At 36.7% G+C, this 13,324-nt stretch overlaps 1 protein-coding gene across 1 annotated transcript in view; it reads right to left on the reverse strand.

Moving 5' to 3' along the window:
* Nucleotides 1-2,295: 2,295 nt before the first annotated feature.
* LOC108682398 (nephrin) overlaps nt 2,296-13,324 on the reverse strand; it is a gene marked incomplete at its 3' end in the record, with an annotated part of 70,385 nt that continues 59,356 nt past the window's right edge. The window contains exons 8-9 of the mRNA XM_047882270.1: nt 5,694-5,838; nt 2,296-2,426 (exon numbers count right to left, since the gene is read on the reverse strand). Of these exons, the coding sequence (XP_047738226.1) occupies nt 2,296-2,426; nt 5,694-5,838 (276 nt within the window). The remainder of the gene's footprint in view (nt 2,427-5,693; nt 5,839-13,324) is intronic.

Consider the following 13,324-nt stretch of genomic DNA (forward strand, 5'->3'; position numbering starts at 1 on the left):
AAATAATCTAGTGTAGATAAATACATTTATATGCCGAAAAATATTTATTTGGGAGTTTGTAAATGATCTGAAATTATAAGTAGTTATATAAAGCAGACGTGAATTAGAATAGGTGACACTATCAAGTAACTACCGATAAAAATATAAAGTTTTTATTTGAAACAAACTGACATTCACAATAATTATTATGACACAATTATGACTGACAATAAATAGAGGAGCAAGTCTGGTCGAGTGTGCATAGTCTCACTTACGCTTTAATTCTCTTCGACGTTTATGGCACATTTCTTGGCAGTGGAAGCACTAGCAATATGTTGCGAGATGTCAAAACTAATCCTGCGATACTGAAAATCTTTCCTAGAATTTGCAGAAAGAAAATATTTTCAGCAATGATTCCATGAATTGTGAGCTTCAGCTAAGGGCATGAGCGATCAAGAAATGTACATTATTTCTGCATATTATTGCGTAAAAAGCAGGCAAATAAATATTGTGAAATCTTTGAAAATATGGCTAAAAGAAAACTAGTTACTTTACACATCAAGTACGCGTGCATACATCTAGATATATAATCACCCGCATAAATATTGGAGCCTTTTTTTAGAAGAAGTTAAAAACTAAATTTTCTCTGAGATGGGCTGAAATGAAATGTGAGAATGGGCTCACGTGTGTCATTATTCATTTTCTTGATTTTCCTTGGGGTTGTATAACTAACATGTTTGTCTTATTAATGCAGTACGGCAAATTTGTTTGTCTTATTAATCCAACGACTAATATGTGTGCCTTATTAATGAAATTTAGGTTTGTCGCAATGGAGGGTTCAGAAGCAAAATTTCAGCTGACTAGCAGGATGGGCAGTACAAATTAGGTAATCAGATTAGTGAGTATATTCAATGGAATCGAATATAACCTAAAAGTAGGAATAAAACCGTCCTGGGGTGTAGAAATTGTTGGTGTAAACTTGTACTTTTATGCATACTTCATTAAAATTTTTTAGAACATTCAAAATATTTCCATCTAAGCTTTTTTTGCAGTCATCAATTCGAGCATTAACGCAATTTTTTTGAGAATTTACACAGGGTTAATGAAATCTAATGAGGCACTATTCCAAATTGATTATATTTTATCATTATTTTGATTTCATGTCACGGTACTAATTTCTTCATTTTTGTAAGGTATTGACAGGTGCATCATGTCACATATCGAATATTTCATCAGAAACTCATTTTACTGCCTTAAATTTTTTTTGTCAAAAGCTTCTGTGAAGTCCAGCGACGTGTATGTTTAGGGGTTCTGAAAGTAAGATCGTTTGCCACGCCATAAAATAAAGTTAAGTTTGAAGTCTATCACGAACTGGCGATTACGATAAAAGCCTCAAGTGACATGCATGGTTTCTTATCGATTGACCTCAGAAGAAATGAACATGAAGCCCACGCATGTATAAGTGCGGCCTTCACGAACGAGCAGTTTAATGGAATGTTCAGCTCGACGTTGGCCATTACGAGCGAGTCTTAAAATAATCTCGCCGTCGTCGATAAAACGACATAAGTGCGAGTACGAACTGAACTCAATGCAGTACAGTGAAAAATTACAAAAAATCTGGGGCTATAACCTTCGTTCCATTACATTATTTGTAAAAACTATTGCTAGTTTAGAGCATATAAAGGGATATAGTCTGGCCACTTTAAAATGGAATGTTACAGCGGTTTTATTTCTAATATTGTAAAACTCTTAACCCGCTTTTGTTTGCGGTACGGCTCGAAAACTAAATGTTATCAAATTCAAGTTTTGATACTAAATTATAAATTGCATCTGTTAAGTATAAAAATATACATTTCCACAGTTAAATGCAAGTTTTAAGCGCTAATTACTTATACAAATATCTCCATTATTTTTTAATTAAGCAAATTTATTTTTATCATAAATAGATTCCAAAAAAATTATGAGAGAGCACAATACCATCATATTACTTCCCGTTAAATACGTTGACAAAAATTCCATTTCAGTCATCCACAATCCCGCATTTGCAAGCAGTCAATTAGTTTATATATTGGCTGGCATAATTTCCACAGTATTTGCAAAACATCGTCAGACATTAGGCACGAGTACCATATAATCTTTCCAAAGAGAAATGAGCTATAGTAGTCTTTCATCTGAATGAATTTAACAGCCGATGTATCGAATTTAGAAAAGCAACACATTTCACGAGTCTAAATCTTTATTGGGACGCTTGTTACTTTCTCTCGAATAATTTGACTTAAGAGCGAGCAAAAGGGAGTTCAAGCGACCGAAACTTACATCAAAGGTCCAGGTGATTTTTGACGCGGGTGGCTGTGCTTTGATGTGACAGTCAAAGTAGACGTCATCGCCCTCTTTGATGTTGCCCAGATCCAGCGATGAGCCAGCCTCGACCATCACCAGCGGAGGATCTGTACTCATAAAATGACTGGCGTGAGAAATTAAATCATTTTTTTCTACACACTGAATAATCATTAAATATCTGTAATCCCGACAGCCTTTGATAGGATCTTTCACCCCTGAGCAGTGGCCTTGATGTTCAAAAAATTCGGTATATTGTGAAGCATTTAATGCCGTGCTCATAAAGGGGAACTAGAGCGCGCGTTGTAAAAGCTTGAAAGTTTGAAAGGTTTGACATTGTGTTTGTTGATACAATATTGTATTTGACGGAAAAGTTGGATGATTTTTCAATTTTGAATGATTGAAGGTGAGCTTGTACATGCAATTCCTCAATATATTAGAAAGATTAAGGTTGTTTGTCAATTAATAATTGCGGATTTCACTTGGTTTTCATATTTTTTCCAGGTTTCATTTCATGATTATGATGTTTTGGAATTTAATCACTAAAACTTGACTCTGTTGATGAATCACCAATCAACAGTCGCATTTCGAAGGAAGTTAAAAACCACAAATCATGCCGGGCTGCTCTGTAAATTAGGTTGCTTGCACCAGGCCTCTCAGTCTGCGTTCATCTATCACACGTAAAGTATTTACTACTAGCAAACCTTCCGCAGCGAAGTTGTATTCCGAGGAATAGTTGGAAAAACAGCGGAGTGAATTATGAATTAAACAGAAATAAAGATAAATCTGGGACTGGAATTGCCGAATTAGCAATGAGAAACCCCAAAATAATGAGACATACACACTAATAACGACATTTAGGTTTTGATTTTTCCTGCTATTCAGAAAGAGAACACTTGTGAAAATTTGAAAAATTAATTAATACAAATTGGATTTCATGCGTAATGAAAATTTTATCATTGAGAGTTACAAATATCCAATGAATAGTTCATACTTTCTATTTTCAAATATCAATATTATTCATCAATTGTGAGACTTGTAGCTATCATTTCATGAAAATTTTCGATCAAAAAAAGCTTACTAAAATTTAAATAAGGAAGGTTGCCCCACCCCTCCATGTATAATTATAACGAATGCCACAACGAAATCAACCATGGCCGTGTGGTATCTGCGCGAGCTTCAAATCGACTAGAAGCGCATTTTAATTTTATTGGTAAGCAATATTCAGATCTCATGTCAATATATTTTAGACTTAGACGATCCAGTCGCGGATCTTGGGACAAAAATCAGCGCGAAGAGATCAATTCTTGTTGCGTAAGATGATCGCTATCATAAGCTGGCTGCAATGGAATTAAGAATAACGCTTTAGTATGAACGATAAAGACTTGAGATTGAATTTAATTAATAGGCTTGCTACCGACTTTTGTTTGAAATGAAATTTTGATCAAGCCATGCATGTTGTGAAGAATATTAGTTTAGTGATAGTACTCTTCATGGTTAATAATTTGATTTTTGAAAATAATTAAACTTTTCCAAGTTCAAATGAAAGCTTTCCTCAAATTATCTTACGATTTTATTGGTTTCTAGAAAGAAAATAATTCATCGGGCAGCTTTCAATTCACTGCATAGAAAAATTGAAGTCATCGCATAGTACCAAAAAGAAAGACGATGAACTGTAATGGAACTGATTCCGATTAGTGGAACTGTGATGATCTGACATGATCTACAGCACCATGAGAGTGTGCTGACAGAGTGAGAGTGCTTGACATGTTTTAGTCCCGAAAAATAAGCTTGTTTGCTTGAAATGTAGATAATGGCTTCTGCGGCATTTTGAAAATAGGGTTAACTTCCACGCATCACGGAAGTCAACTCTTCAGACATCAGCGAGTCAATGTCACAAATTGGTTACAACGGCCTTTTGCCATGTCTCTGCACATACAGAGGCATACAAGCTTATAGTCTGTAAGCCAAGCCGCCTAATGTGATTACAACTGACAGAGCTGTTTCAATATTTGATTTCCAGAGACTAAATCATGGAAGCAAACTGAGACTTCCATCGGACAGTTCCATGAAATTTCGTTTATCCAATTACTCGTAACGTTCCCTAACAAGTTGATCTCAAATTTTCTACGTTGCAAATTGTTTTCTAGATGACGATCGTCATCATTGGCGTAGTTGGTGAATGTCTTTAAAAGTTCGTTGATAATTAATTTATCATCCACCTACATTTATTTACGAGACCGAACAATACGTCGAAGTAGTGAACGTTTTTTCCGCAAAATTCCATTTGATCGTCGTTGATGAATGATTCTGCGTCTGATTCTACGCCGCGCAATTTCCTAATGAAATAAATCTTAGATATTGCTGTACAGATTCATGATTGATGAATAATGCATACAATGGAATGCGAGGACAGACGTATGAGCCTTGTCAAGTAATTCATTGATTGAATCAGAACAGCTATTCAATTCCTTAGAACTGACAAGAACCTCGAGTAAGTTTTGTTTTTATTTCCACCAGAGTCTTCTTTTTTAACAATCAAGGTAATTACACGAATTTATTTACTTTGCAAGGTTTCATGGGAATTACAGCGCGGAATATTGGCGATTTACAACGCTATTTGTGTTACTTCGATAACATCAACTCAATTCCATCACTGACATGAACCTAAAAAAATGCTTTCATGTCTGCAATATTTATATTTTTCGTAAGCAATTGCAATAGGAATTATTTTGATTGTATATTGCTTTGAAAAAGCGAGCATGTACTCTCGCGATGAATAATTGGAGGCTCTGTAACGATTGGTAGTGAAGATCTTACGTGGGAATGAACGCGTGTTACACAGTCACGTCGTTGAATTTAATACGAACGATCTTCAGCACAAAACCAGCTGCTCAATGGGTATGAGCTTGTGTTCCTAGCCTGATCCAGAGCTTTTCCCTGGCTTCATATGCCCAGTTCAACTCATGTTCTCATTACTGAGTTCCACTCATTACACAAATATGCAGACGAATAGTTCAATATATTTTGATACTTTCTCGGCAATTCCCTACATTCAAAATCACGTTAAAAGTTATCAATCATCTTTTCTCGATGAAAATATAGAAACCGTATAATTTTTTGCGCCTAACCTCTTATATTATGACGCAATTAGTATAAGCAATGCGCTCGTTTGAATTATTTTTCTACCTTTATAAAACCAACAAGGTTAAAGGTTAATTTACACACATATAAATGAAGTTATTTAGTTATTTATAAGTACGCACTCTGAAATGAGAAAATAATAATTCGCATATTTTTTTAAGTTATGGTAAAATAAAATTGGCAATGATGATTTTCCGGAGTAATGGTAAAGATATTGTGGATAAACTACTCACAGAGAATTTCGAGGGTCTGAGAGTTTTCGAGAACAGCGGTTGGGAGTTCCGGGTTCTGGGCGCGGCAGGTGAGGATACTTCCTTCGTCCTGCGGCTGCAAGACCAGCTCCAGGGTGCTCGACGACACTTGGCCATCCAAGGAGGTCTGGACAGTGAACAGATCAAGAAGATAAATATTAACAAATTAATCTAAGAAATAATAATCTAATGCCTTTTATTACTGTCAATCGTTACATTATTTCTACAAATCCGGCGGATCGTAGAAGCATGAGTATGAGCTATCAATCCTAAATGGCTCTCAGCCGTTGTAGCTCCCCAATTCGTACCTACAATTTGGCCACCACACTCCCGGGTAACGCAGGGAAGGCCAAATGCAACATCAAAGTCAGCCACTAGGATGAACCGCCTGTCACTCACACTGCTCTTCCTAAGGGTCAACGTCGAAGATTTTCTCCCTTGCGTCTATGGTGAGAGAAAATTTGCACCGATTTCTTGCGCAAAATACACCCTGGGACGGATTACCGAAACTGATTCTGGTCCATCAATCTTGGCTGAGAAGAGTCTCGCCCAAGATGCCCATTGTTAGGCGCCCAATTCAGGCAGCGTTGATTCACTCGGTGTCCAAGCCATGGACTGGGAGACGAACGAGCCTTGCCTTCGGTGGTCGATCGACAAGATTCCATAGAAATGATGGACAATATTTTCCGCCGATCGCATCAGGTTTCAACGCTCCCGTCCTCCTCTTGATCAATCTATCATGCAGGGCACTTACGCCTTCATCACGGCGGAGTTCAGCGAGAAAATTTAGCCAGTATTTTAAAGAAAAGCTGAAAAATTAGGCCTTTCATAGTTTCTATATATTGATGATTAATAGTTCGCGTGCAGGTACAAGTTGAATGGTGCTGGGAGCAAAAGAGTCTATGGACTACGTCAGTGGCGAGAAAAATTAAATTTGTTCGACTAATTTATAAGGTCTTCGAGTTTTCTACCTCTGGGCAGTTTCACTCACAGAAAACAGAAATTATCTTCTATGAACGACACCTAAACGCAATTGATGTAAAGCGATAGATAAATGATGAGATTAGATTTTAAGGGTGTAGTGTGTTGAGTCTGCTCATTATTATCGTCTTTGTATTCCAATTCAATTGAAAATTAATCTTTAATCTCGCTTCTTCCTATTTGAGATTTTTTTTGTTTTTCTCGCCAGTGTGTTTGAAACCCGTGGAAATTCCATGACATTTTCACAGTTCCTTCATTACGGTGACATCTAATCCATCTGCAATTTTATTTTCGGCGGAGAATCGTAATCGGGTGCTTGAAAGACGATAAGTGTGATAAGAGTTGATTGAGTAGAGTCTAAATTTCATAGAAATTGTCACTTGTCAAAAAGTGATTTAAATTGAAAGTTCTCCCAGAGGTGTTGGATATAAAGGGCTACCTTAAATATTCATTAGGTTGATTAAAAAATTATTTATTTATTGATTTATTGTATTGATTATTTATTATTAATTGAATTATTTACTATTATTGACTCCAGCCACCGGTTTTTCTCAGATTTTAAGAATTAATTTTACCTAGCTAGGAATAATAGAGTTGAGCCGCTTTTTAATTATTATTCCTGCAGAATCAAAGACTCAGCAGTTGCGACATGGCATTACGATACGGGACCCGGAGTGGCTAACTGCATAGAAGTTACGACGCTAATCCATATAACTTTTACGTTTCATTGATGCGGATTCTTTAGACATTATTTTAGTCATATACTGTTGTTGTTCTTTGCTGAATTTATTACTTATATGACCTCTTGATAATATTATTAGGCTAGGTTATGTACGATCCAGCAGATACTGATCACCGGCCGGTTGAATGGTTGGATCGCGGCCTCGATCATAACATATTTTCCAGAAACTAAGAAGAGGTGATCACTGATCACCTCTTCACACACCTCTTCACCTCTGATCACAGAAGAAACTAAGTGGGTTATCAATGATGCTAGCAAATGTTTAATAGCAAAATGGTTATCCTTAGCATTATGAAATGCAATTAACCAATTATTAAGGCAACTGAAATACTATGGGCAGTCAGAGTAACGGGAATTTTTTTCGGAAATTTTGAGCGCAAGCTTAACATGATATGACAAATACTCTTTTTTACGTTACATTATTTTTAATGAATTCTCAGGAAGATCGCAGAATAAATTAGCTTGTTTGATAATTACCATAGCATCATGCATGTCGAACGCAACGTTCTTCTTAAGAAATTTATCGACATAATACGTGTCAAAAATGATCTCTTGAACGAAATTTTCGCTTTATTCGCATTTTTTAGCTGCACGAGCGGTCTGGATCGATGCTGCCTGGATCATCTTTCACGTCGTGAGGCTGTAGAGCCGAGCACTCGAGAGCAGGTAATACGCGGCTTGATCCTGCAGGTAATACGCGGCTCGATCCTGCAGGTAATACGCGGCTCGATCCTGCAACTAACACACGTCTCGTTCCCGCCTTCCATGGCTTGGTCTTGCGATCCATGGCAACGTGTGAGGCGAGTTTAATTGCGTAAACATGAGTTTTATGCTTACTATCGGCCCCGGGCCGCATTAACGCAGAATTAATTCAAAATAAACGCTCTACAACACACTTCAACGACTATTTAAAATCATAAATAGGGAAAAACGTCATTTGCGTGTAATCTATAATACTAGTATCAACATAAATAATTATTGATCCACTTCATTAAATTGAGTGAAAGTGAGATGTGGCGAACTATCTTTACGTTCTAGGAGAGAACTATGAGCTTTAATATTTCAATTTATTTGGTTAAAATACAACGAGCTTGAGAGTGAGCAATTGAATTGAATATAATTCAATATATTATAATATGAATATACATCATATACTAATTCATTAAATCTTCCCGTGCCCAGTTTGAAAAGATTGAAAAAAGCAACGAGTCTGCGTCTTGAAGACATCTTCAAGACGCAGAGCTTGAGAGTAAATTAATCAAGAAGTACACGATCTTATTATTGCAAACCGCGGATTATTATTTTCTTGATCTCGGTTAACATTGGAAAATGTCCAAATTAATATCATTTAAAATAACTATTTGGATGAAATTGCAAGAAAAGTTACTATTCTACTATTCTAAAAATAAGTCATTGTGAGCTAATACTCAATAAGTGAGCTCATACTCACTTACGTGAGTATGAGCTGTTAAATTGTATCCTTGTCGATGAATAGCTTTAAAAAAGGAAGAAAATTGAAATAATCACAAAAAGAAGGGCAGATTTGACTTGAGAGGCAATGAACTCCTCAGACTTTGTACATATATTCGAAAATGAACAATATGTCGTCCAATTTTTTCATCAGTTTGTAACTAAGTCTAAAAGTTCTCAACTAAGTTAAAAAGATAAATAAAAAAATGTAGTTCCCCTTCATTACGCGAGGTTCACAAAAAGTTAACAATAACAAATTATATCGTGTGTTACGTATTTAACTCGCAGTTAAAACAATGAGAGTATTTATGTCGCTTTCGGCGGATGGTTATTTAAAGCGAATTCGATGATGTCGATGATAAAAGCAAATTATTACATCATATTTAAAGCGAATTCGATGATGTCGCGAATTCGATGTTCGTCCGCAGGCTAAGCCGTCAGTACACCAGCGTCACTACAATGCAGCGGCTCCTAATAATTACGGCGACCAGAACTCTGAGGCTGTAAAGGAGAAGCTCTGTAAAATGCTCCCGAAGTAATGTGACGTTCCTTGAGAAATTAGGCAAATGAAGCTGCCAGCCTGCCTTCCTGCCTGTCCGAGACGAAGGCAAGAAAGTCCTACACCTCGTAATTTAGAAATGATTCAAGCTGAGCTCAGCAACTTTTCGATGCCGATCGGCGGGAATTAAAACTTTGTAGATAAGAATTAGGAGCGGCGTAGAAGGGTTCGTGAGAGGCTAAATTAAATCTAGTCAGAAGAAAAAACAAACCTCACAAAAAGACAATAACTAATGACCGTCATACTAATAAAATATATAGAACAAATTTCACCTTTTGTTTTGAAAGTCGAAAGCTAGAAATATCCAGGGAGGGCACATCTGTTTATTAATTTGGTTCAACAAGACCTAATAAAAACGGTCACACTTGAAAAAGTTGGGCGTTAGGTGCATTCTCAGGAACATATGGAAAATCCAGTCTGCCTGCGCCGGCAGCATTCACATTGACACTCGGACTGTTGGGTCCGGCTCCACGGTTATATCCAACACTTTGAAACTGAAAGTGATTGACATTTTTGATATGATTTATGATGATGTACGAATATATCTAACAAAATGTTTGAATTTTTAGAACCATTATTTCATAGCTAAATTATAAACCACCAGACGTTAAATCAACGTAGTATTATTTATGCTCTTTTATAATCAACGTTAATTAAACATTGTTTCATCACCATTTTCCTGGGGAGAATTTAATTATCATTTTTAATGCACTAATTTGACAAGATATTGCCATAAACTTTAAATTAAACTCTCTTTTCTTATGAAAATCTCCTGATTTATTTAGCGACTGATTACCTGTTGCTTCGCTGCAGGTCATTGAACTGGGACACAAATCAAGCAGACAGCCGAATTGAATACTTATATCTTCATATCTTCAATTCTATTAATTTCCCCTATACCATTTTATTTCAAATTCCATCATACACACGCTCTATATAGGCAGCATATTATTTACTCAACATTTTGAGCCGGAGTCCGCTTATTTGTCGCTCCAAGTATCCTCAGCCAGCTCGTGCAACTTTTTGAATAATAAGTACTTCCACTCGCTCATGGAATGCGGGTCGATATACCACAGACTAGTGATTTCTCGACACCTGGTGCAAAATTGTTTCCAATTAAATCCGAGTTGACGGACATCTACACATGAAAATGAGATCGATATTGGCGCTATCTCACACAAGACAGTAGTTCTGAATGTGTGAGAGCATCGACGCTCGACCGAAATAAAATGAAATTATAGTAAAATAAAAATCCGGTAGCAGAGGAAGAAGCTGAGATAAAACAGCTGGCTTGTTATGTTACGGCCAACTTTTCGTGAGGCTTCAGCTAATTTTTTCATCCTGAGATCTCAAAACGGCGTAAAAATGAATCAGTAAAAGAATCATGACTTTATTCGCAGCAAGAATGAAAGTGAATTAGAAAACATTACTTTAAGAGGGATTGGACGCAAGTTAAATTACGAGAGAGGGAAAATTGATTAGGCCAAAAGATTGAAGGATTTCACTTTCATTACAGCTCACCTCAATATTTTTGAGCCCCACGGAGCTGCATTCTGAAGAAGTGTAATAAAATGAGACTGCAAAGCCATGGTAATATTTTTTGGGGGACACTTATAAGCTAACTTTTTACTTAGTTATTCCGAACTTGACCAAATTTCCCTCCAACCTAACCCACTGCAACTCTCATCAATCTTGAGTAAATAACCATTAAGTAGAACAAATTTGTACATATGATTGGCACATAAATATAAATTAGCCACAGAAAAATCGTTCGTAGCAAAGTGCAGAGCAATCAGCTATCACTCACCGCGAAGTTTAGATCGCACAAGCCATCGGTTCAGAACAGACGACGTGTAAATGGGAAATCCATAGAGTCGTTATGGGTTATTGCATGTCATCATGTGCTCTGAACCGCATCAAATATATGATCAGATGTGCACTGATGAAAAACACACTGAAAAATTGCCAAGGTTGGACAAATGGACGACGCTGTTATCGAAGATGAGGCTGCTTAGGGTTCCTAACGATCTCGCGCCCGCCTGCCATGAGAGAAATTATGCAGTAAAGCCCTTACCGTTCGCCAGATGGCGCAGCTGCAGCTGCATTTTGTTGAAATACAAAGAACTGGGAGGTAGGAAGTTTGAACACCTCAGTTCTGCACAGTAAATGTGTGTTTAAATGGCAATTTAACGGATTACTTACGAATTCGAAGGTGGTTGTGCAAGAAAATTGAATTTCATCTTTGCCAGGAAACGCGTCAAGTTGTGACGCATTACAGCTCGTACGTATTACGACAGTCAAAATGGAAAAATCATAACTATTCAAGTCAGGCGTAAAATAACAATCAAATATATTTCAAACACAGTTTGGATATGAAAGCAATACTCGATTTCTTATGAATAATATTGCGCTAGTGTTTATAATGCGGGTCGAAATGGGACTTGCCTCTAACACTCCCTCACTCTGTAGCACTTAACAAAATAACCGCGTTGACCTACATACAGGTCCTCTTGCATCAGAAGCATAAAAAACGTTTAAACTAAAGTTTTGGGCTGTAGCTTTGCAGCTTAGACTGAAAATGCCATTTAGGAGGCGTATTTATCCCATCATGAAGAAGCCACTAAGAAGCAAGACTTAAAATAAAGCCAACACCCTGAGAGCATGAAAAAATTACTCCTACATTGCGGTCCTGTGAAGACTCCTCAGTCCACATGGTCCGTACCAATGTACTCCTATTTACCCTCTAATGAATTTGTATAGTCTTTGCAAACAAATCCAGGATCTCAGTTTTGTGATAAAACAACTAAGTTTCTTTCATATGGCCTCTATACCTCACCAATCTCTCACTTAATGATTGCTCAATCACTGGAGGTTGTTAGTACCCTTAGCTCATTAGCACAGCTAGTTATGCTCGCTAACACGATGGAAATGACCCCAAACTTACATGATGTTCTGCAAGTTCCTCCTGTAACTTCAAGGTAATAACTCCAAGCTCTGACGATAACTCCACGGAATGGAAACGAGTGATTCTGAAAGTGTTTTGCACACGTCGACGCGCGAAAAAATATTTCTACCATCATGGTTACCCGCGTGTGATGGTTTGCCAAAATGTTCATAATAACTATAGTGGTGTCCTGTTATTGGAAAAGCGAGAGAAATCACGTGGTAAAATATTAAAATAATTAAATTTTTATTAAATATAATCCAAAATATTTCCCACCTGTTAAAATCAGTTTCAATGCTGAACACGCCTCCAAAAAAATCTCTTGTTAACAAACTTTTGGTCTGAACGGACTAGTTCTTCTAAATTTCGTGAAATAACCGATTTAAAAAAAATGTCGCATACCTTTCAATGAGTTCATTGCTCACAAGTAAGTCCACAATAACTAATTTAAGGTGGAGTCAAGCCTCTAATGAAGCATTACGTGCTTTTTGTAACAAATTACACTTTAAAGCATATAGGCTTCTATAAAGTAATCAAGCCAGAATTCAATATATTTGCTCTGTGAATTTGAGAAACGTGCATATTTTCAGTAAAGCCTTTAAACTAACAGTTAACTTAGAGAAACTGAACTATGAATATATGTTCTATTTCAGTGTTAATTGAAACATCAACACATATTACGCTGATGATACGAAAGCCAAGAACTCGTTTGTGAAAGCATCAGGCAGCTCAGGCTCTCAGGCTCGGAACTTTGATATGCAAATCTCTTAGTGTTGTGGAGGGCATTTACACTCAATCATATTTTGTGGAAATACGTGCATAAATTGCGTGAACATACGTAATAACTTCAATTATAAACTTCTGTTATTCGCGTTTTCATTAAGTAGAAGTTTTTGACCTGCATTTCAAGGGCAAAA

Source organism: Hyalella azteca, unplaced genomic scaffold (assembly GCF_000764305.2).
Source record: "Hyalella azteca isolate HAZT.00-mixed unplaced genomic scaffold, Hazt_2.0.2 contig10032, whole genome shotgun sequence".
Taxonomy (NCBI): Eukaryota; Metazoa; Arthropoda; class Malacostraca; order Amphipoda; family Hyalellidae; genus Hyalella; species Hyalella azteca.